This window comes from Filicampus tigris, chromosome 3, assembly GCF_054856515.1.
Source record: "Filicampus tigris isolate MCC_2025a chromosome 3, RoL_Ftig_1.0, whole genome shotgun sequence".
In the NCBI taxonomy this organism is placed as follows: Eukaryota; Metazoa; Chordata; class Actinopteri; order Syngnathiformes; family Syngnathidae; genus Filicampus; species Filicampus tigris.
The window spans coordinates 27,584,197-27,605,388 of record NC_141219.1 but is presented as its reverse complement, the minus strand read 5'-3'; the positions used below and the strand labels follow the sequence as shown (position 1 = coordinate 27,605,388).

General features: G+C 40.0%; 1 protein-coding gene across 4 annotated transcripts in view; it reads right to left on the bottom strand.

Moving 5' to 3' along the window:
* ppip5k1a (diphosphoinositol pentakisphosphate kinase 1a) overlaps nt 1-20,739 on the bottom strand; it is a 55,641-nt gene extending 34,902 nt beyond the window's left edge. For all 4 annotated transcript variants that reach the window (XM_086025355.1, XM_086025352.1, XM_086025353.1 and 1 more), the window contains exons 1-18: nt 20,682-20,739; nt 17,893-18,404; nt 17,309-17,504; nt 14,887-14,977; nt 14,686-14,771; nt 13,738-13,892; nt 7,577-7,678; nt 5,582-5,743; nt 5,361-5,482; nt 4,761-4,862; nt 4,225-4,311; nt 4,070-4,145; nt 3,839-3,948; nt 2,955-3,040; nt 2,730-2,855; nt 1,829-1,950; nt 1,233-1,415; nt 995-1,136 (exon numbers count right to left, since the gene is read on the bottom strand). In XM_086025355.1, coding sequence (XP_085881481.1) covers nt 995-1,136; nt 1,233-1,415; nt 1,829-1,950; nt 2,730-2,855; nt 2,955-3,040; nt 3,839-3,948; nt 4,070-4,145; nt 4,225-4,311; nt 4,761-4,862; nt 5,361-5,482; nt 5,582-5,743; nt 7,577-7,678; nt 13,738-13,892; nt 14,686-14,771; nt 14,887-14,977; nt 17,309-17,504; nt 17,893-18,036 — 2,092 coding nt within the window. In that variant the 5' untranslated portion in view covers nt 18,037-18,404; nt 20,682-20,739. The remainder of the gene's footprint in view (nt 1-994; nt 1,137-1,232; nt 1,416-1,828; nt 1,951-2,729; nt 2,856-2,954; nt 3,041-3,838; nt 3,949-4,069; nt 4,146-4,224; nt 4,312-4,760; nt 4,863-5,360; nt 5,483-5,581; nt 5,744-7,576; nt 7,679-13,737; nt 13,893-14,685; nt 14,772-14,886; nt 14,978-17,308; nt 17,505-17,892; nt 18,405-20,681) is intronic.
* Nucleotides 20,740-21,192: the final 453 nt, after the last annotated feature.

Sequence of the window (21,192 nt, the reverse complement as noted above, 5' to 3'; positions counted from 1 at the left end):
TTAAGTGCATCTGAGAGGCCTGTTGGTGACAATCTGGAGTTTTATCAGAATAGACATGTGACGGTGTCGTGAGTCGTCAGAGGATATCCAGAATTTGTTTGAGCAGTAATGGCGGCACAATCGATCTCGGGGGCTCTTAAAGTTGAAATCAACCCAAACATTTTTTTTTTTTTTTTCAAGAATATGTTCCCAGCAGGCACACTAATTGAAACACAGCATTCTGATTAATAGAGCGTTTTGTGGAATATGAGTTAAGCAGCAAAATCCACCCCTTTTTAACCATCTCGGGGGGCGGCCATTTTGTTGTTTCTGTTGACTGAACATGACATTACAACTACCCCGCAATATTTATCAGAATGTCTTCTTTCAACTAGTGGGCTTGCTTAGAACATATTCTTGAAAAAAATATGTTTGGGTTGACTTTCACTTTAAGACTGTCTCCTCATTGAACTACTGATGACACCTGGTGCTTCAGTATCTTGTTCCAGGGCACATCCACATGGTCATAAGGGCTGAGGATGGAACCAACAACTTTCTGGTTGGCACACGGCCGCTCTAGCACCTGTGACATGTACCACTCGCAATCTGTACTAAACTTACTAGGGGTGGAACACGCTTTTGTGCTACTTTTACAGTGCACATCACTTCACCTCGTTATTAAATGGGGGTGAGGGGCATTTCGCATGACTATACGAACCCACCGAACTGCAAAACCAACCCACCCCGGGTTACGTTACCTACCTACCTACCCCTCTCTCTCACTCTCTCATTTTTTTTGGATCAGCAAAAAAAATAAAAAATACGGCTCCCATTATTGAGGACAGCCGCATTAAAAATGACTCCAAGTTGATTCCTTAAAAAATTTCAAACTCTACTCTGAAGCCCACACATCCTCCATCTATGACCCAACTTGCCAAAACGTTTTTTTTTTTCCTTTTAAAGTTGAGAAGGAGCTAGATGAATTTATGAAGGAATTAATAATTGAAAGACTCACCAGCTGACTTGGGATCTTCCATTCTTTTGCGTATCTGTGCGGTGAGGCTCTGAATGAGCGCATAAACCTGATCACACGTGGCCACTGGGTTCTGGACGATTTTCATAGAATTCACCAATGATGCACTACATGTTGGGGCCAGCTATCACAAACAGAATCGTACACACACGTCATTATTGCATCTGTTTGGGACGGGTCGCCACACAAGACTCGTTGATAATCAGGGTGGGAAACTCACCCTGTCATAGTCTTCATCAATGAAGTCCCTGTCCTTTTGCAGAATTTCATGGAGTCTGGCTTTGACTCGGTGCTGACAGCCACTCAGCGAGTCACTGTCACTATCCAGCAGCCCATTCATGTTGGCACTCTTCACCATCTGCACCAGAATGGGAGTCAGCTCACCTTCCAAGGCCAGCAAACCCTGCTCACAAACACGAAAAAATATTGTTACAGGTTATGTACTTTAGACAATAATGTGTTGTATAAATGGTTGGGCTGGGTATTTAATTCAGTATCAATACGTATCGCAATAGACAGGTGATCAATATCAATCGAAAATATTGTGAGTGATAGTAATGTTTGATTTAAAAAAAAAAAAAAAAAGGCAGGAAGAAAACCCTGATCTCAAACTGCAAGTCATTCTGCGGGGTGCAGGCAGAGGCTACACACAGTATGGCTCCATATGACAGTATGGATTTGTGCTACATTTACAAGTAAATAAGAGGAAATCTGGAGCACAAAAGCGTGCTTTGAGTGCACAGGAACTAATTTTGAAATACATTTAGCAGCCATTTCGCCCAGCCCTAATAAAAGAAATATTACAATTCCTAGTACCTTTGCAAAAGCTGCAGCAGTCATCTGCACTCTGCCTTCGTCAGACGCATATATCTTCAGGTCATGTCTGTAGGTGCTATGTAACCGCAGCAACCCACAGCCAGGAAAGCCAGCATAGTCTCCTACAAAAACAGTGGATCCAAATCAGTTTCGGCATTAAGACAAGGCCTAATATGAACAGATGTCTTCTGTTTAGTAACTACTGATGGAATGTGACACTTGGGACGGACAGCACTTTGAATTAACATTAGGTTTTTGTAGGGCTGTCACTATCGAACATTTTTAGAATCGATTACTCCATCACTTAATCGAATTACAATTTTACACTTTTATTTTGAATTAAAGTGTATTACAAAACAATTTTCTCAAATTACTGTCTATTAACCAATTATTATTGTTTATTTGGTTTTTGTGTGAAAAAAACCCTAAACAACAATTAAGCAATATCACATTACCCGATACATGGATTGATGTTGTACTTAGCAAGCTTTTTGAAACTAATATGGTTACTGGTTTGCTCATTGATTTCCAAAGTAAAAACAGATGTTTTAAGATAATAGGTCTGCTCTCATAAAGGTCTAAAGAAATCAGGGAATAATTACTGTTGAGAGGCTACAATCAGAGGATAAGGACAATTTTAAATTAAACAATGGCTCTAAACTACTACTCGATTATCAAAAGATGTGTCAATTGATTAATGTTTACACCTCTATATTTTTGCATCATTTGAAGTTTGGAAAAGCAACATTTTCTTGACGTTATTACGCAACATAATATTTTAGAGAGAACTACTGGATTAATTAAAAAAAAAAACACAAGAACAGTAATTTGTAGTCTGTTTTCATGTCAAAGTCAATTTCCAAATCAATTAAAAACATGAAAAGACTGCTTTTCATCTCACCTTGTCCTCCAGGGTACATACAGCGAAAGGCCCTTCCAAGCTCTTCAGCCTGCACCCTTCCAGCAGGTGTAAGCTCTCCTCCCCACTTCAGCACTAGCAGCAGAGATGGACCTTCCTTTCGTGTGTCTGTCACAAAACAACAACTAAAAATCAGACTTTTTACCCCAACATGTTTTTCAGTTTATGTTGCTCATATTTGCTTATTTGTAGTTGTTTAGAACATGCCTTCTTCTTCACTTGAGGTTTTAGGCTGCCCATAAGGCAAGTAGGTCAGCTGCACTTTTCTGTTGATCCCAGAGAAGTGTCCATACCTTCAGTTGTAGAAAAATATAACAAATGTGGAATCAGGAAAATAATTAATAGTACTACCAAGTAGGGCTGCCAGGATACTACAATTTCAAACTCAATTTCGATACCCAGGAAAAAACTCGATACCACTGGGATAAAAAAACTGGCAAATACTTTAAGAAGTCATAAAAACACAAATATTCTTTTCATGTTTCATTAGGAATTACAGAAATCATTTTATTGTAATGATTGCCACAAAAAGTTATGAAACAAAATATTAAGTACCACCACTTTTGCCCAGGTCAGTTTAACTGATTTTCTTTTTAAAACAATTCTGGTGGACGATAAAGAAGCAATGTTAGAATTTATTTTGTCAATCTAAATTTTGAATTTATCATTAAATGTGTTCATTTCAAATGATTTTTTTTTAAAACATAAAAATTCAAGCATTTTCGATAATTTCAAGAACCCGGTATAACTGTTAACATGCGTTTAACATTTTCAGCCATCATTACACTGCTGCTTCCACTTGTATCCCCACTCTGAACAGCAAGTATAACAGCAGGAAAAATAACCAAAGTTGAAATTGGAATAAAAACATTTGACAATGACCTAAATATGAATTTCAGTGGAACCCGCTATTGGCGGAGGATATTAGGGATCAGGCCCGCTAAGACAAAATCCACGTAAAATTGACACTTATTATTAAAATTCTTGAGGAGGGATCAACTACCAATAATAGTTTTCCACAAAAAATGGGTGTTGCCTGCCAAAGTAAAAGTACACTTTTAAGTAAGAAAAGTGACCCAGCAAACACTTACATTTCTAGAACAGTTTTCAGCTGCTCAAGTTTGGACTTCTTCTCTTCTATCTCGCAGTCATTGTGCTGGCCCAGTTCTGCTAACAACTGCCGTGTGATGTCCAGCACCTCCTGTTGTCATTCAAAAAACAAGCTATGTCAATTAACACCAAGTTATTAAATACACAACAATTACAGTTGATGTGTCACGTTGTTTGACCCAACATAACCATGCAATTCAATGTATTGTTACCTGCAGTTGCTTTGGTTTCTTCAGTTTTAATTTCCCAGTTTTGTACCCTCCATATTTTTCAAATAGCTCAAAAAACCTAGATAGATAAACACAGACTTCATTTGACCAAATGGACATAAAATATGGTTACTGCTGTAGAAAGGGTACCAACTTACATGAGGTTGCGAACTTCCATTTTCATCTTCTGCTTTGGTGTTCTGTCTCCATGTCGGATGACAGCGATCACACAGCGCAATTCCATCCTTGAGTATCAAAGTTTAAGTTCACTATTACATTAGTACTATCATATTAATGAAAAAAAAATGTTGCTCGACACTGCCTCCTCAAAAGAAAAGCACAGTATAGGAATTAACAAGGAAAGGTTTTTCATGCTGTAATTTTCCACTAGTTAATGATACTTGAGGTTGTGACCTTGTATACTCCACATAAAGAATATTGGCGGTTTAAGGCATATCTTTCGATAACATCTTTGACACTAATTCATGACAAACTCAGTAGTAATGAGGGTAAACTTAACATTACTTTTGTGAGAGTGTAGAATATCATTGCAGCTTTCTAGAAGCACAAATGATGTGCTCCATCAAGGTAAAAAGTAACATCCAATGGATTTAAATTGAGGAATTACATTGAAGACACCCACAATGTCAACATTCAGCATGCCGTACTACTAACTAGCACTTCAATTACTCACATGGTCCCTGAAGTAGTAGGAACAATTGGAATGTCCTCTGCCTCAGTAGGGATGGACCATGGAATTTGAAACTGCGGCGCGAGCTCACGCATCACAATATTCCTAAAAAAATAAAAAAATAAAAATAAATAAATAAAAGGACAAACATAGGACAAAATGGTCCGGCCATCAAGGAACACAGAATATACTCAATTAATTTAACTCTTGTATGGTGTTTGCGGGTCTGTGGGACTCACGTTCAGTTTTTATTTAAAAAAAAAAAAAGACCCAAGGCATATCAGAAACCTTCTTCTCATGGTGATAACGCACTGTTATGGGATTTTCTTCTTTTTTTTTTTAAATTACATTTTATTTTTGAAAAAGGAGTAGCACATTCACTCATAAATGTGACCTAAAGGGCAAATATTAACAATGTTTGCTGTTCATATGACTTGCAATTGGGATGTAGTAAACATCTGTTGAGTATTCCAACAGAAAATTATTTGATTATGTTGTTTTGAAAACCTAAACTCTAGGGGTCTACCAGACCCATCAACGCTGACTGAGTAACAAAAATACAAACACCATATAAGGGTTAACCCAAATGACTGAAACTGTTACCCTAGGATCTTAGCGCAGTCGTCATAGTATTTCATAGAGTTCTTCACAAAACTGAAACCGTTGACATCACACACATAGGAGTGCCCATTGGCTCGAAGAAGGTCAAAGCCACAAACAGTTTGCTGCAGATAAATAGCCATAGAGGATAGCACTGGTGAATTTAATGATTCAAGTTGTAGTAAAAGTGTTAAACAGAAGATAAACGCAAAGGCTTTGCTTACCTTGAACGCTAAACACACCTTCCGGGCAACCAGTTTTTCCATAGCTGACAGCATGACAGGGTAACGGACCTCCTTGCCCTCGCTGTCTCGCTCAACCTTCCCGTCCAGAGCAGGAGACTTTCTAGCTTCGGCATGAGCATAGTCAGGTCCCACAGTATATACCTGGAGTACGAGACAAACCATTGATATCATTATCCCACTATAAACACTGATCTAATTTCCATGAGGCTCATGGAAAATGCTTCCCGCCTCGGGGGGAAAAGTAAAGCCCTCTGTCGAGGCAGTAAGTCTGATGATTTTTTTTTTTTAAGTATTCTGAACAATCACGTCACGTAACAACAAGTTAGCGTTCAGTGATTTCCGTAACAGTTGGCAGTGCTGCGTTTAGCCAAATAAACGCCCATTCACAGTTTTGCGTTTCAATATGTTTGACTGAGGCACATAATGTGAATTTTGATTTTGAAGCAATAACTTATTTTCAAGAAATTTTCATTACTACTTTTGTCACATTCACTGTAACCACGATGGTTGATTTGCGATGCGAAACCGCTTATTTTGAGTCTCGTTAACCCCTTACTGCTTTTTGTTCTTTAAACACTGATCGAATGAATCTCCACGATGATCATGCACAATACAGTGGATTCTGGTGACCTGAAGCAATTTGTTTCATGAAAATAAATGCGCTTGAGTAAACGGGCTTTCGCTTGTATAGTGTTTTTCTACCGTTGAGGTATTCAAAGTGCTTTAACACTGTCTCCTGATTCGCCTACTGATGACGCAGCATCAATGGTAAATGGGCTGGTCTTGGGCTGTCACTTTTCTACCTTTGGTACTCAAAGCACTTCACACTGTACCTCATCTACCGACTGATGACGCAGCATCAGGAGCAACTTGGGGTTCAGTATCTTGCTCAAGGATACTTCGACATGGTCACAAGGGCTGAGGATCGAACTCACAACCTTCGGATTGTGAGACGGCCATGCTAGGACTTGAGCCATTAGAGTTCATTTGCTCCAGCCCCAAACAGTATATTTTAAGTACATTTATGGGATTATTTAAAAAAGTAAAGTAAAATGTTGTGAATTAACCCTTTATTGCCTTTTGTTAATAAGTACAATACTGCAATACTAGCCAATTAGCATTGGCTCCCAGTCCACTTGAGATGCGATTTCAAGTTTTGCTACTTACCAACAAAATATTGCATGGCTTAGCACTTTCCTATCTCGTCGACCGAGTGATACCTTATGTTCCGTCCCGCAACCTACGTTCACAAGATCCCAAAACATCACTAAAAGAGAGCCAAAAAGAAGTCCGCAGGTTCTAGAGCGTTTTCTATTCGGGCACCAGTACTTTGGAATGCCCTACACACGCATATTAGAGGCGCTACCTCAGCAGAAATGTTTAAAACACGACTAAAGACTTATTTGTATACTTTTGCATTTAGGTGAAGTATTTGTTGGCCGCTTTACTGCTGCTTCTATTCTTTTCTCTGCCCCCTTTTCCCACGCTTGGGAATTAGGTGACGATGACCGAATTGGAGGTTGTGTTTGGATCCCACAGCAGGCGAACGTTACAAGATTGGCGGCTGACCACATCCTCGGAGGCGCTGCTATGGAGATTTCTATATTGATCAACTGGGCAGGGACCCAATTCCCCCAAGTCGTCTTCCTGCAGCACTTCATTTGACTGACTTTCACATTATTTTAACCAACATTGTATAGTATCATAATATGTGTTAAACGTTGACCACTCGACATCCATTGCAGCCTGATCATCCTGGAAGGGGGATTCCCCCATCTGTGGTCCCTTCTCAAGGCTTCTCATTTTTACCTGGATGTGTTTTTTTTTTTAGTTTTTCCTTGCCCTCCTGGGGGTTAAGATCAGAGGATGTCGTTAATATGTTGCCATCTTTGGGCACGTGAATCCCTTTGAGAGTTTCTTGGGATTAAGGGCTATATAAATACATTTGACTTGACTTTTCAAGAAAAAAATTACCTTCACATCTGTGCCATCTGTTGGCATGAACTCCTCATAGATGTAAGAGCCAGTCTTCCTCACATTGCTTTCTGGTGAGTACACACTGCTTCTGCTCCCAATCTAGATAAGTCAAAGAGCTGATGTTAAACAGTGTTAACATTTATGCACACTTCATGAGTTATCACTGAGCAAACTGTGGTTGTAAACATAGTAACAGTTTTAAAGGCACCGATCTGCAAAGCGTTGGTCCTAATCTCCATTGCAACACCATTTGCTTACTGTGTGGCAAGTGACAATGACTGGAAAAGATCAAATAACCAGAGGTGGGCATCGTTAGTCCGGTGAGTCTGTCAGCGTTTGTCAGTATTTCAGGCACACTCAGTCCGGACGAATCGTCGGCGACAGCCAAATGGCGTTGAAAACAGACATGCCGGTATATGTCACATGCAGACGCCTCACACCTGACATGCAGCCAAATACATAAAAAATAAAACAGTGTTGTATACCTTTCAGTCCCACGGTCCTCCATTACCTGTCCCATATTGTTTTTATTTCACCAATCACCATGCAGTGCGCCCGTTTTTTTTTTTTTTTTTTAATTTAATTTAATTTATTTGGGAGGGTGTTAGCTTGTGTGTGACGTGGAAATTACGTTCTCGACGCCAAATGCCTGTTCCTGACGATGGATGGAATGGGCCCTTGTGGGTCGGCCTGAAATACTGACAGAAACAGTTACTAACTGACTTTCTGTCAGTCTGAGAGAATGCCCACCTCTGCAAATAACCTTATAAGCAGGGGTGCACATAAAAACGTTGGCGTCTCAAATGACCACCAGAGGTTTTTGTTTGGCGCTAATTTTTTCCCCAACCCACCGACCTCATGGATGAACTTAAAAGATTTACGCCACATCCGGGCAAGGTTTATAGTTAATAAGTGTATATAAGTAATTTGAATATGTACAAACCTTTTCAGATATTTTTTTCAGTTTTTAGTTTTTATTTCCTAATTACTGTACAACAGCATATACCGGGGTACACAATGGTATCTTATTAAAAAAAAAATACAATTTACTGTTTTATAAAAAGACGTTACATATATATTCAACACAATTAAGATGGATGGCCTGTTCGAAAAATTAATTGTCCAGCCATGAATTGCAATATGGGACCCTGGGATCAAGTAGCTGACACTCACAGTTGTCTAGGTGTCCACACTTTTTTTGCACCAAGCACCGCTTTAGCATAAAGAACTATTTTGACGGACCGTCAAAGCCGCAGCGTAGCAACACAGTCTCTGTCTGATGACAAATGTAGCCGGGAGGCAGCCTAGTCAAGCCAGCCACCACAACCGTTGTGTGGAGGATACTGTGCAACGCGCCGCAAAGGTCAACTTCAAAATAAAAGTGCATGAGTAATACTGTACCTAGATGTCAATGCCAAAGCTTTTATTTAGAAGTTGGCCACTTTAGTGCACAAAAGTGCGGTGAAGGACTTGAAATTGAGCGCAATATTACAATTTCAGTGCTCATGCGCCTATCCTGGCCTAGGACCAGCACTAACTTCGATTGGCTTAGCCCACCAGAGGCTAGGCAAACTGGCATTATACCCAGGCCTGACCCTGCTTAGCTTCCTTGATAAGACAAGATCAGGCCCCACTGGTGTGGCAGCAAAAGTGGGATACTGCTGTATTACTCAAATAAAAAGGAGGGTATGTTCTCACAGTGTTATATCCAGTCTTGTAAAATATTTTCCAAATATAGCTCCAGTGCTGATATCTCTGGATGGTAACACACTCAGGGATGAAATTGGATCAAAAGGACCAAGTCCAAACAACTATCATCATACTGAAAGGTTAACTTTGCAAGGGTGTGACTGGGGCTAGCTGGTAAGTTTACAAATGTGCCAAGCTGCAGGCTGAGGATGAAGAAAAAAAGAAAAAAAATCTTTTGATGAAGTTAAGAAGCTACAGGGCACTGTTACAGAAGCAGAAGTGAAAACGTCAAGTGTGTAAACAGAAGCCAGTGAAGAAGTAAAGTATTATTACAGAAATCAGATTTTTCACTCTCCTTACTTCAGCAAGACACAGGCTGTTTTCAACTTGTTGATCAGATTACCAAGTAACAAGCGTTGCAGGCGGTTGCCTGCTGGGCTAGTAGGGCTGGGCCGATAATTCGATATCGATATGTATCGCGATTGACACGTGATCGATACCAATAGAAAATGCCTTCGATAAAACGTTCAATAAAAAGAAAAAAAAGAAAAAAAGAAAAACAAACCCGATTGCAGCATGGTGCGTGATGTAGGGAGCCAGCTTCCGCCTCGAAACATGAAAAAGCATCTTTCAAACCAACGAGGAAGATGCATTTAAACCAACAAGAAGAAGCTGTTAACTCAACGGAGCATGCTCGCAGGCCCGGCGGCCGCGCACTATGCTCGCGTACAGCGAGCGAGCGCTGTAACTTTGCTCAAATAAATGACCACTCGACTCAGTATAACTCTTACAATTAAATTATATTATGCATGATAACCCTATCAAAAACCCCTGGATGGGGCCACGGTGTACAAGTAGAGGAGTTCTTGTCTTTGACATGCTAGCAGTAGTTAGCCTTATCCGACACCGGCATCGCACTCAAGGTAAAATCAAGCAAGTAAAATATAAATGGACTATGGCAATAATGAGTAAGCTAAAAAGATAAGGTAGTCCTAAGACGGTTGGTCAACGATGATGTATGCACTGCAAGAGAGTATTCGTTCACTTACATTGGATGAACATTGAATGAAGGCTAATATATGTGTCAACAACTGCTTTGGGGTAGACCTAATGCAAATAAGCATTTACAATGCACTGATGGAGGACAAACTGCACATTACACTACATAATGATGTACAAAAAAACTCTTAACTGTTATTTAAAGAAGTTAAAAACAAAAGCAATAATTATCAATATTGACTGATATGAAATGCTTAGATTGTGAGTTTTTCAAACATTTCTCAGCCCTTCGAAGCACATTATCTTTATATCGACCAGTTTATTTCACTCTTTCATAGTTATATTGACCTCTTATTAAAGATTAAGTATTATATTAAAATAAAATTACAAATGTATTTTTCTTCGAGTCATTATTTTCAATACCGTATTTACCGTTTTTTTTTTCATAGTTTGGCCGGGGCGGGCGACTTATACCCTGGAGCAACTTATGTGTGAAATTATTAACACATTTTTCTAATTATCTATGTTTTGCTTTGAATGTTTTAAAGCACTTTGAGTTGCATTTTTATGTATGAAAAGTGCTATATAAATAAAATGTGATTGATTGATTGATATCATATCCCTTTCCTTTTCAAGGTCAGCAAACAATACACCAAACAACCACAGGAGGGCGTACTAAGGCTGCATATAAACCTGCATTACATATTGACTTTACAACGGGCAGAATAACCTGTAGTGTATAGATATTATTGTAACCCACATAAAGAAACGTAAAGATAAATCCTAAAAGCTATAAAAATGCATGAATAATTTAAATGGTTAAAATCTAATATTGCGTTAAATAAGTAATTAAAATAGGATGATAAAAAGAATATTTGACTGTCTATCAATCCATCTATACAAAACAGTGTACTGTAACCTTTAAAAGGCGCCATGCCTGGCAGTGGTATTGCATCATCAGCCAGCCACACACACGCACGGAGCGGAGGAGACGAACAAAGAGATAATTACGACCGGATACAAAAATACTTTTGGAGACTTGGAAACATACTACATGGTCGGCGATAAATAAAAGACTTATCTAATCGATCTACAACCGTTTTGGTGAGTTTAAAGTTATCATACCGTAACTTTCTTGTAATGCTACATGTGTGGATGTTAGCTAAATGTTACCATCGTAGCTCGGTGGAAATGATGTGAACTAAGCGCACAATTGTATTAATTTAATTTACATGGACACATTTATTTGCATTACGCGACAGAGACAACTTGGATTCCGAGAGCGGGTGGAGGGGAGTGGGGGGCGTAGAGGGCGACTTATACTCCAGTGCAACTTATGTTTTTTTCTTCTGTATTATGCATTTTAATGCGACTTGTACTCCGGAGAGACGTATAGTCCGGAAAATACGATAGTTTAAAAAAAAAGAAAAAAAAAAATCAATATATATTGATATCGACCAATATGAAACACTTTTATCGTGATATACGTTTCAGACATATCGCCCAGCCCTAATAAATAGTATACAAAAATGCAATAAAATTAACTAATGAAAATCAAACCTGATTTTGAATTGTGGTTCAACAGAATTAAAACCAAAAAACAAAAAAAAAACCCTCATGAAACAAGCCTGGACAAAAATGATGGTACTTCTAGAAAAGATAAGAGTGTGGTACACACCAGGCCCTATTTTTCAAGGCAGGCTCCCCTGCCCTCAGTGTAAAAACAGGCGCATCTCCATTTTTGCGCAGGGGCAAGTCTAGCTTAGGTGTTCGTGAATTTAGTAGACGGTGTTGCGCAGACCGGCAGACCGAAAGCGTTTCCTATCGCCCTCCACCGGCGCACTTGCAAATTTGTTGAAAAAAAGTCGACAAAATTTAAGACAACCTAAAAGCAGATCCAAATGGTAGAGCAGGTGGTGTAACACCATTTTGGTGTATTCGATCAAGGCACAGGCAGACAGATTCAGCACTCCACAGAGGTGTGTGGTGGATGTCATCGTATCTGAGTCATTGTAGAAAATCAATTCATTGAACGAATTATCTGAAAGGAAAGATCTTGCAGTTTAGCTGTATAAACGCACTTTGCGCACGCCAATGTCATGCACAGAGCCCAGCGAGTCTATTTCTGCTTCCGAAATGTCAAGTCCTGTGTGCGCTTAAGGCCCTGAGACACCAAAACGACGTTCACCAACAGTGACAGACGCTTATCCCCTGTGGCGTCCGGCCGGCTGTCAGCACGTCAAGCTGGCAAAACACACCGCAACGACAGACAGCGACGCTGACCATTAGAGTACCTTCTGCGCATGCATAAGACGTAATACCCTTTCATACCATCGGCGGCAGTAGTCACCATTTCTCATGGTTAGAAATCTCCAACCGGAAAGATGTTGGCCGGGAGCTGATTATAACTACGTAAACAATGCATTCGGCTCTATTCTTCGCTCACAATGAACTCCCACGCGAAGTAAACCATCACGTTCTTGGCACGGTATTGTGAAATACTTACATTGTCAACCCTTGCTCTTGTACTTGTAAGAAAATTAAGGCAGCGGAGGCGTGCTCACTGTTCATCCGCATTTGTCACTTCCCGTTGGTGCGCCGAGCGCTGATTTGCTAGCTAACAGCCAATCAGAGTGACCAAATGTCACGACTGGCGACAGATTCAACATGCGTAAACGCCCACCAGACGCTTCCTGATGGATTGCGACGCTACAACGGTGGTCACTACACCAATCAGACGGCGCAATCAGGCGCCACAACGCTTCACGACCTCTGACGTCGGATTGGTGTATCTAGGCCTACAGAGAGCCACAGAAGAAAAGAAGGAGATATAAGTATACTCTTGAGTCATTCTTGTTTTGATCAACTGATGGCAAACTTTTGTAGCTTTTAACACTGAGAAGAGTGTCTTCCAATGTCAACTGCGTGCATATATCCATTTTTCGATCGGCAGCATTGTTCATCTGTCCCTCCCCCGGATAGGCAAACTACTGTACTTCCTGTTGCCTTTTATAGCCTCAAAACAGTACTAACGTCGATCTGATAAACGCCACTAATGACATCTGCTGGCGACTGTACGTGATTACAATGCTTCCCAAGCCTGAAACTTTGTGATTAATTGCATCAGAGCCTTGGGCATCAAATACACACAAAAAACGCATTTCTCGAGTTAACCCGTGGATGCACCATACTATTGGATTATAAAAAAAAAAAACAGTTAACCCGCCGCAGTAAGCATTAAATGAGTTAAAGAGCCCTTCCATAATTTAAATATTGAATATGTTTGAATATTAAGGACAAAACGGACCGCCCAAATTCTGATATTTCAGACCATCGAAAATAACTTGAAAAAGGGCATGCTGCTTATTTCCAACCCAAATTATCTTTCAAACAAAGGATTATGAAAGAATACAAAAAAATGCATATATAGCAAGACACCTTTTAAACACATTATGGTTAGGAGACCGGACCTTTCTGAAGAGACGTTGGCTGCCACCACCAGCAGAAGTAGGGTAGTAGATGTAGACATTGTGGTCCTCAGCACAGACAGGCTTCTCAACGAAAGGCTTCTGGAATATTTCTCCATTCACCTCCACATGGTCCTCTCCTTCCACCAGGTTACACTCTGGGACATCACAGCAAATGTTTCTGTTTGCAATCAATAATTTCATTCCTTTTTTAATATAAGAATCATGAGCCCTAAACTGGAATAATGTCATTCATCATGTTCACACTCTACGCCATGGGCAGGCCATAGAGGACCGTGCCAGCCCAACTAGTTGCTTGTGCCCCCTCCACTACAGGCACGGCGCTCTAGAAAATATTAGATATAGAAATAAACTTTATTTCGTATTAATTAATGCTTAATTTCCTTTATCTAAATACCCTGTAATATATAATAGATCTATTATTGTAATAAAGACAAATGAATTTCTTCTTTGTTAAAAAATTAATTGAAAAGGACTTTGAAAAAAAAATTCATTACAATTGCAATTTTTAAGAAAAACTAAAATTGCGATTACAGCACTAAACTTTAAATCCCTGGATTAACCAGGAAATGTGAGCGATTCAATGGGTTTTCTGGGTGCTCGATCAGTGTACTTACACACTCTGCTCATTGAGTAACAACTGCAGACACACAGCCTGTGGGGGATTCATTCATACAGTAGATATGATAGTTTTGAGTAGCTGAGTTGTGGCAGTTGAATAAATACTAAGTTTTGCAATCAATTAATAATCTTTTTATTAATTGTGATTTCAATATCAATCAAAAATAATCATGATTATTTGTTTTCCCATAATCGCTGAGCCCTACCTTCTGTAGCTGATGTATCGGTAATGTACTTTTCACTGCCTTCCCCTTATGTTAACTGTCTTTACCATTATATAGTCAGTGCCAATGTGAGCTCATTACTAACCATCTGGTTTATCTGGGTCACGATTCAGCACAGCATAGCGTGGCAGATCTATCCCTTCCTCTTGTAGGATGCGATATACTTCTCTCCTGTCGGAAATTTGATGGAAACAGATCAAAAAAGATTCACTTGCTATCTCAATGCAATTTTTTTGCAAAACATTGATCGATGGATCTTCACTGGAAATGAATAGACAAGCGATACCTGTCCTGTATGTAGTACTGCATGTTGAGATCGTTGATGAGCAGAGGATTTCTCAGTTTGGCATAGCTCACTGCTTTATCGAGTGGAAATCCTGGTTTGTAAACAGAAATATTTTTTAATGCTGAATATAGTGATAGCTGATTTGACAAAAGTCCTTCAGTACACATTCCAACAAATTTGAAATGCCATCTTAAGGCAGAACCTTTGGAATCGAGGAGGACATAACTACATTATGACTAATATGTTCAAGCCAGGGGTCACCACCGTTGTGAGATGCAGGGCTTCCGAAAGCATAACGAGTCAGTGCCAGGTTATTTGTGTGACACAGCTCGTCTAAATCCGTGGTCCCCAACCACTGGTCAGCCGGCTACTTGGTACTGGGCCACAAAGAAAACATTAATGTCGATGACATCGCCCTACTATAGTTTAATATATATAATACGCATGTTATCATCCAGATGCGAATGTTCGTCAGCCACCCTCCAAGTTATCTACGTATTCATGCCTTTACATTCACAGGAAAACATAAATCCTTAATTGTGGTTAGTGCTCACATGTTGTACTGAATCTCTTGTGAAACAAATCCATCCATCCATTTTCAAAACCTAATCCATCTGACTTCAGGCAAAAGGCGGACTACATCCTGAAATGGTCGCCAGTCAGCCTCAGGGCACATTTAGAGACGATCAACCCTTCACACAGTCACTGACCAGGAACTGGACCCATGCTCCCTGCACATATGTCAGGTGGCGGTCTGGCAGAACACTGGACTGTTGCATGTGCATGTCGCGCAACATAATGAGGTTTATTTTTTTATTTTTTAGATTGTTTTTCTCAACATCATCAGCACTTTACACACAGTCCTACTGTGACGGTAAAGATCAGTTTTTTTGTTTTTTTTACCGATACAATATGGAATCGATATAAGGCGTAACGACTCCACACAAAGCCATATATCACTTTTGTGGAACGTTATGATAAAGGTGATTTTGATACAATATTCCTATATGGTAACAACAGCTTTTCTGTTTACAGGTAACCCTAAATAAACATAATAAAATGCTATTTCTTTGGATTTTATTTTAAAACCAACTCAGCTTTACTGATTCCAAAATGTAGAAAAAACAACATTGAAACCAAAACAAGCTCGTTCTCTTAATATCCTAGCATAAACAAAGTGAAACAGAACAAGCTAGTTCTCTTTTTAGACAGAATTTACCTTATGTTCTCTTTTTGTGGCACAAAAAGATATAGGCAAGTATTAAACTTGTATATTTTCACATTTAAATTAACCTTCTGCTGTGATTGTTCAGTTTAATTAAAGAACAACTGTAAACAATTTTGGCCAGTTTATTCTTTTTCAAAAATATCAGCTGGTCCACATGGTCTGACAGCAAGACACTTCTCTGCATGCTCCGCAATATAAATAATTCTTTGAACAGGAGCAGATTTCTGATAAAGTTTTAGAATAAATAAGGAAGCAACACGTTTATGCCACTGTTGATTCATTCAGGTTTATTTGCTGTTTGTGATGCTACCGCGATGGCTGCGACGCGGCGACAAAAAATAGTGTTCCTATTATATTTCACTGGGCATTTGCAAAGGCTATACACGGCAACCATCTTGTCAAGACGATCTCCTTTCTTGCAAAATCCGGCTGTCATGATGAAGAAACGCATCTTATCTTAAAAATCTCTTCCTTCCTCGCTGCCATAATCTATGTTGATCTATTATGATATAAATTGCGTGCTTGACATAAATGTCCAGGGCCAACCGGAGATGACGTGTCAGAGCGAAAACCGAATATACAGTAGGTTTGATAAAAATAACATTCAAAACTGAATAAAAAATAAAAGAGCAATGGGAATTTTGAGTATAAAATTATATCGTTAACTATCGATTCAATCAATCGAAAACTTAAAATGACATTGTGTCGATGTGTGGCCAGCAACCGTCCAGTGCCTACCGATGAAACTAGATCGCGGAGCAGACACATTGATACAGCGATTAAGCCAATGTATCGTTACACCCCTACTTTCTAGACTTCCCTTTCTTGATCAGCAGCACTTAGTTTCGTTTATTATTAGTATTATAATACAGGGGATAGGCATACAGGAAGTTCTCGAATTACGACGTACGCGACTTACAGCGCCCGTGCCTCCCTCTGCCATTTTGTCTCCAGCAAGATGGTGATTATAAATTGGAAGGAGGAATGATCCACCAAAATAATTAATCAACAATATCCACTTTGAGTGTGTGCATGTTTGTGCACAGTGAAAAAAAAGTCCTATTTGGGGAGCTCTTTGGCACCCTGCGGGTTGCTACTAATGCTTTAAGCCCTGAAACAGTTTGTGTTAGGTCTCATCATACGGCAGGTCTGTTTTTACCCAAATCATCATAACTGCATCTGTTGAAAACTCACCTTTGGAATGGAAAGAGATGAGGCAGTCACACAGTGGCCAGTTTTCCACCGGCTCATTAAGAATGACGTCCTCTGGAAAGATGACCACAGTGATGTACTCAAACCTGCATAGCCTCTCCAGGATCTGGGTCATTGGCTTGGACTTGGACTTCTTCATCATGCAGCATATCCCCACAACAATTTGTTGCTCAGGTGGCTGAACAAGGATGAGAAAAAGTATTCAGAGACAGAGAGAGGAATTTTAAAAACAACCTTTTTGGTTCTGGTGAATTACTATTTAAAATACATCCAGAGCATACCACTGTGTATTTACTATAGCTAGCTACAGCATATTACATTTAAATATGGAAAACCGTTCATACTATTCAAATAAAAAAAACATGCCAGTATTCAATTCCAGTCATGAAGTGGGTAGAAACGGATTTGCTTTAACTATACAAATTTGCAAATAAAACGCTTGCTTCTGATTAATGAATATGTAACTTCTAAATGTAATTGAATAAGCTAAGATTTTATTCAAGGAAATAATTGACGTCTACATGAAGAGTTCGACATGATTCAAGAGTTTCTGTGAAGGTTCTTACAGAGTCTGTGTCTTCGTCGTCCTCATATAGTTCCATGTCTGTTCTTATGCTATCCTCCAAGACCTCGCTCTCATCGTCTTCGCAGCCCACGAAGAATCTGGGAGCGCCACACCGGCTCTCGCCCGGGCTGTTGGGCTCGGACATCACAGTCTCCCGCAGCAGCCCACAGCGTCCCACCGCGCCATCGTCCACCACCACACCACCGGAGCGGGCTGCCGATGGAAGGGCACCAGGCCAGAGGACGCAAATTGTTACACTCTGCCTGAGATGGGCAGCAGGATTGGTTAGAAGGGATGTAGAAAAGAAAAATAGGCCTCAAAGACTGGTGTACAAAGGTGAATAGTCTTGGGGAACAATAAGTCTCAATAGTCCTTTGCAACAGAGCTGTCACTCAAAGTTGTCATTCTTCACTTAGTTGACTGAGACTGTAATTGACTTGCTTGGTGCTTGAAAACCACAGAGAGTTATCTCTTCATCTCTCTTTCTTCCATGATGATGAGAGACTGACATTTCTATAAAGAAAAATAGAGAAATACATCTTAATTGGCGAAGGCAGCTTTCTGGAGCAAGTATGTGAGCACGAGCAGAGGCAAGAAAGAAAAAAAAAAAAAAAAAAAAACATCTGAAAGTGGTTGGACTGAGTGGGTTTTCTCCGGGAACTCCGGTTTCCTACCACATTCCAAAAACATGCATGGTAAGTTGATTGGACTCTCTAAATTGCCCCTAGGTGTGATTGTGAGTGCGGACGTCTGTTTGTCTCTGTGTGCCCTGCGATTGGCTGGCAACCAATTCAGTGTGTCCCCCACCTACTGCCCAAAGACAGCTGGGATAGGCTCCAGCACGCCCGCGACCCTTGTGAGGACAAGCGGTATCGATAATGGATGCATGGATGATTGGTTTATTCTAAATTTAGAAGAAGGGCGGCACGGTGGTCAACTGGTTAGCACATCCGCCTCACAGTTCAGAGGTCGTGGGTTCGATCCCGGCTACGGCCTCCCTGTGTGGAGTTTGCATGTTCTACCCGTCCCTGCGTGGGTTTTCTCCAGGTACTCCGGTTTGCTCCCACATTCCAAAAACATGCATGGTAAGTTGATTGGACTCTCTAAATTGCCCCTAGGTGTGATTGTGAGTGCGGACGTTTGTTTGTCTCTGTGTGCCCTGCGATTGGCTGGCAACCAATTCAGGGTGTCCCCCGCCTACTGCCCGAAGACAGCTGGGATAGGCTCCAGCACGCCCGCAACCCTTGTGAGGACAAGCGGTATAGATAATGGATGGATGGATGGTTGGACTTAGCCCTCAAGACTCACAACTCTCAATCGGTTGTGTTGAAAGCAATAGTCGCTGTCTGACAAGTATTCAATATTACACCAGACGCTGGCTCTGACTTTGACGGACAAGCAATTATCCAACTGCGTGATGCCGTGACTCTAGGTCAAAGTGCATCCTATTGTGTCAATATCACGCGTTCTGTGTCCAAAAGGCAAAAGTGGATAAATGGTATGTCTTCCGTCATAGCTCTGATGCACCAGTTTTGCAAGATCTTTGTGCAACATTTTGGAAACAACTGAAGATCTAACTTCTTTGGAAACTGAATCTCAAGTACGTACTGTAATTTTGCAAGCATAATATGCATTCTGATATGAGCACCGCCCCTATAAAATTGCTAAAAAGACGCTTATTTTACATAAGCAAAACCTCATGGTAAATTACCAAGCAAAAATTTAAATAAAAAAAAGTATGCATACTGAAATAATGTTTTTGTCTCAATTTAGTTACAAATACACTTACTCAATGTGGATCTGGGCTCGTATAGTTGAACACAAAGCTGTATTCACTAAGCTATATTTGCACGTAGCCATAACTTATTCTACTGGATGAATGGCAACAGGTACACAGGTTGCTGGTACTTTCTACCATACAATTGAAGAGCATTTATTTATGTCTGCCATTATATGCCACTGGTACAGCCATAAAAACAAATTAATAATAATTTAAATAATAGTACAATAACAATAATTGTTTAAAAGTGAAAGTATGTGTTCACAGAATGTTTATTACTAACTTCACAATACAATTGATTTTTCTGGGAGTCGCATACCAAGCGACCAAAAACCTTTCTGGCTAACTATATCTCAGATGAGTTTTAAATTCCACAGAATAGTGACAAAATGACAATGCTTTCTAAGGTTACTGTGCAGAGGCCACTTTAGCTTGACATAACATGCCTGGCGTAGTTAGTAAACAGCGCACGGTATCCAATACGATCATGATTCTCAATCGTCAAGGAATCATTTTAAGCGTACGCAAACTATATATCTACACGCTAGATCTGACCTATTCATATCATATCATAGACTTGGTTGTACTGAATAATGAAGCTGTCACCTTGATGGATGGAGTAGACAGGATGACAATCACTAACATTGCCGTTGTGACGTCTCGGTGTCCAATACAGGTAGCCTACATTGCTAGGTAGGTTCATCTATATGTGGGACATGTCAGTAATTCACTTAGACTTTAAAAGGCAATAGTCCTCATATTATAGCAACCAACCTCAGTCGCTTTAAAAGGCAAAGCCCATCACAGTCGAAACGAATATTGTAGGGCAACGCTAATGTTAGCATATATTAGCATTCGACAGTATCAGGAATGTAAACAAATGTCACAAAGCTATTTTCTACATCTAAAGCAGACATTAACAGCTAGCGTGACTTGTGATTATTAAGCTTAGCATTGTCAGCGCGTCAACAATAATTCCATCACAATATACAAATAAAAAAAAAACTTACAATGCGAGTCGACCGTCATGCAATAGAATCGCTTCCTGCCTTGACACTTTGCATGTGAAACCTATCTTACTTTTGTGTCCAGATCATAAGAGCTGCGTTTGAATTAACCAATAGTGCAGGGAAGAATATCAAGAAGGCGTGTCACAAAAAACAGTGACCAATAAACAACGACCTAAGGAGAAAGGCCTCGCAAGAAAATGACGCGGCTATAGGGGCGTTTGCGGCCTCTAGCGTTAGCATTGACAACAAATTTGTGTGTACTAATTTTATAGGGAGCTTGTTCCTCATCTTATGGAACTGCCCTCTCTCTGCTCTGGTGAAGAGAGAACACAGCAAGAAAAAATAAAATAAATAAACACTGCTTTTTAAATAAGTTCACCTGAGAGGTTTTGAACACTTCTTTCATCAGTGGAGAGCAAGACATCCTGAGAGAATAGAAACCCTTTTGGGTGTAGAAAGTTCATGGGAACGTTTTTTGAAACTCTTGCTGGACAAGCAGGACAAAAAACAC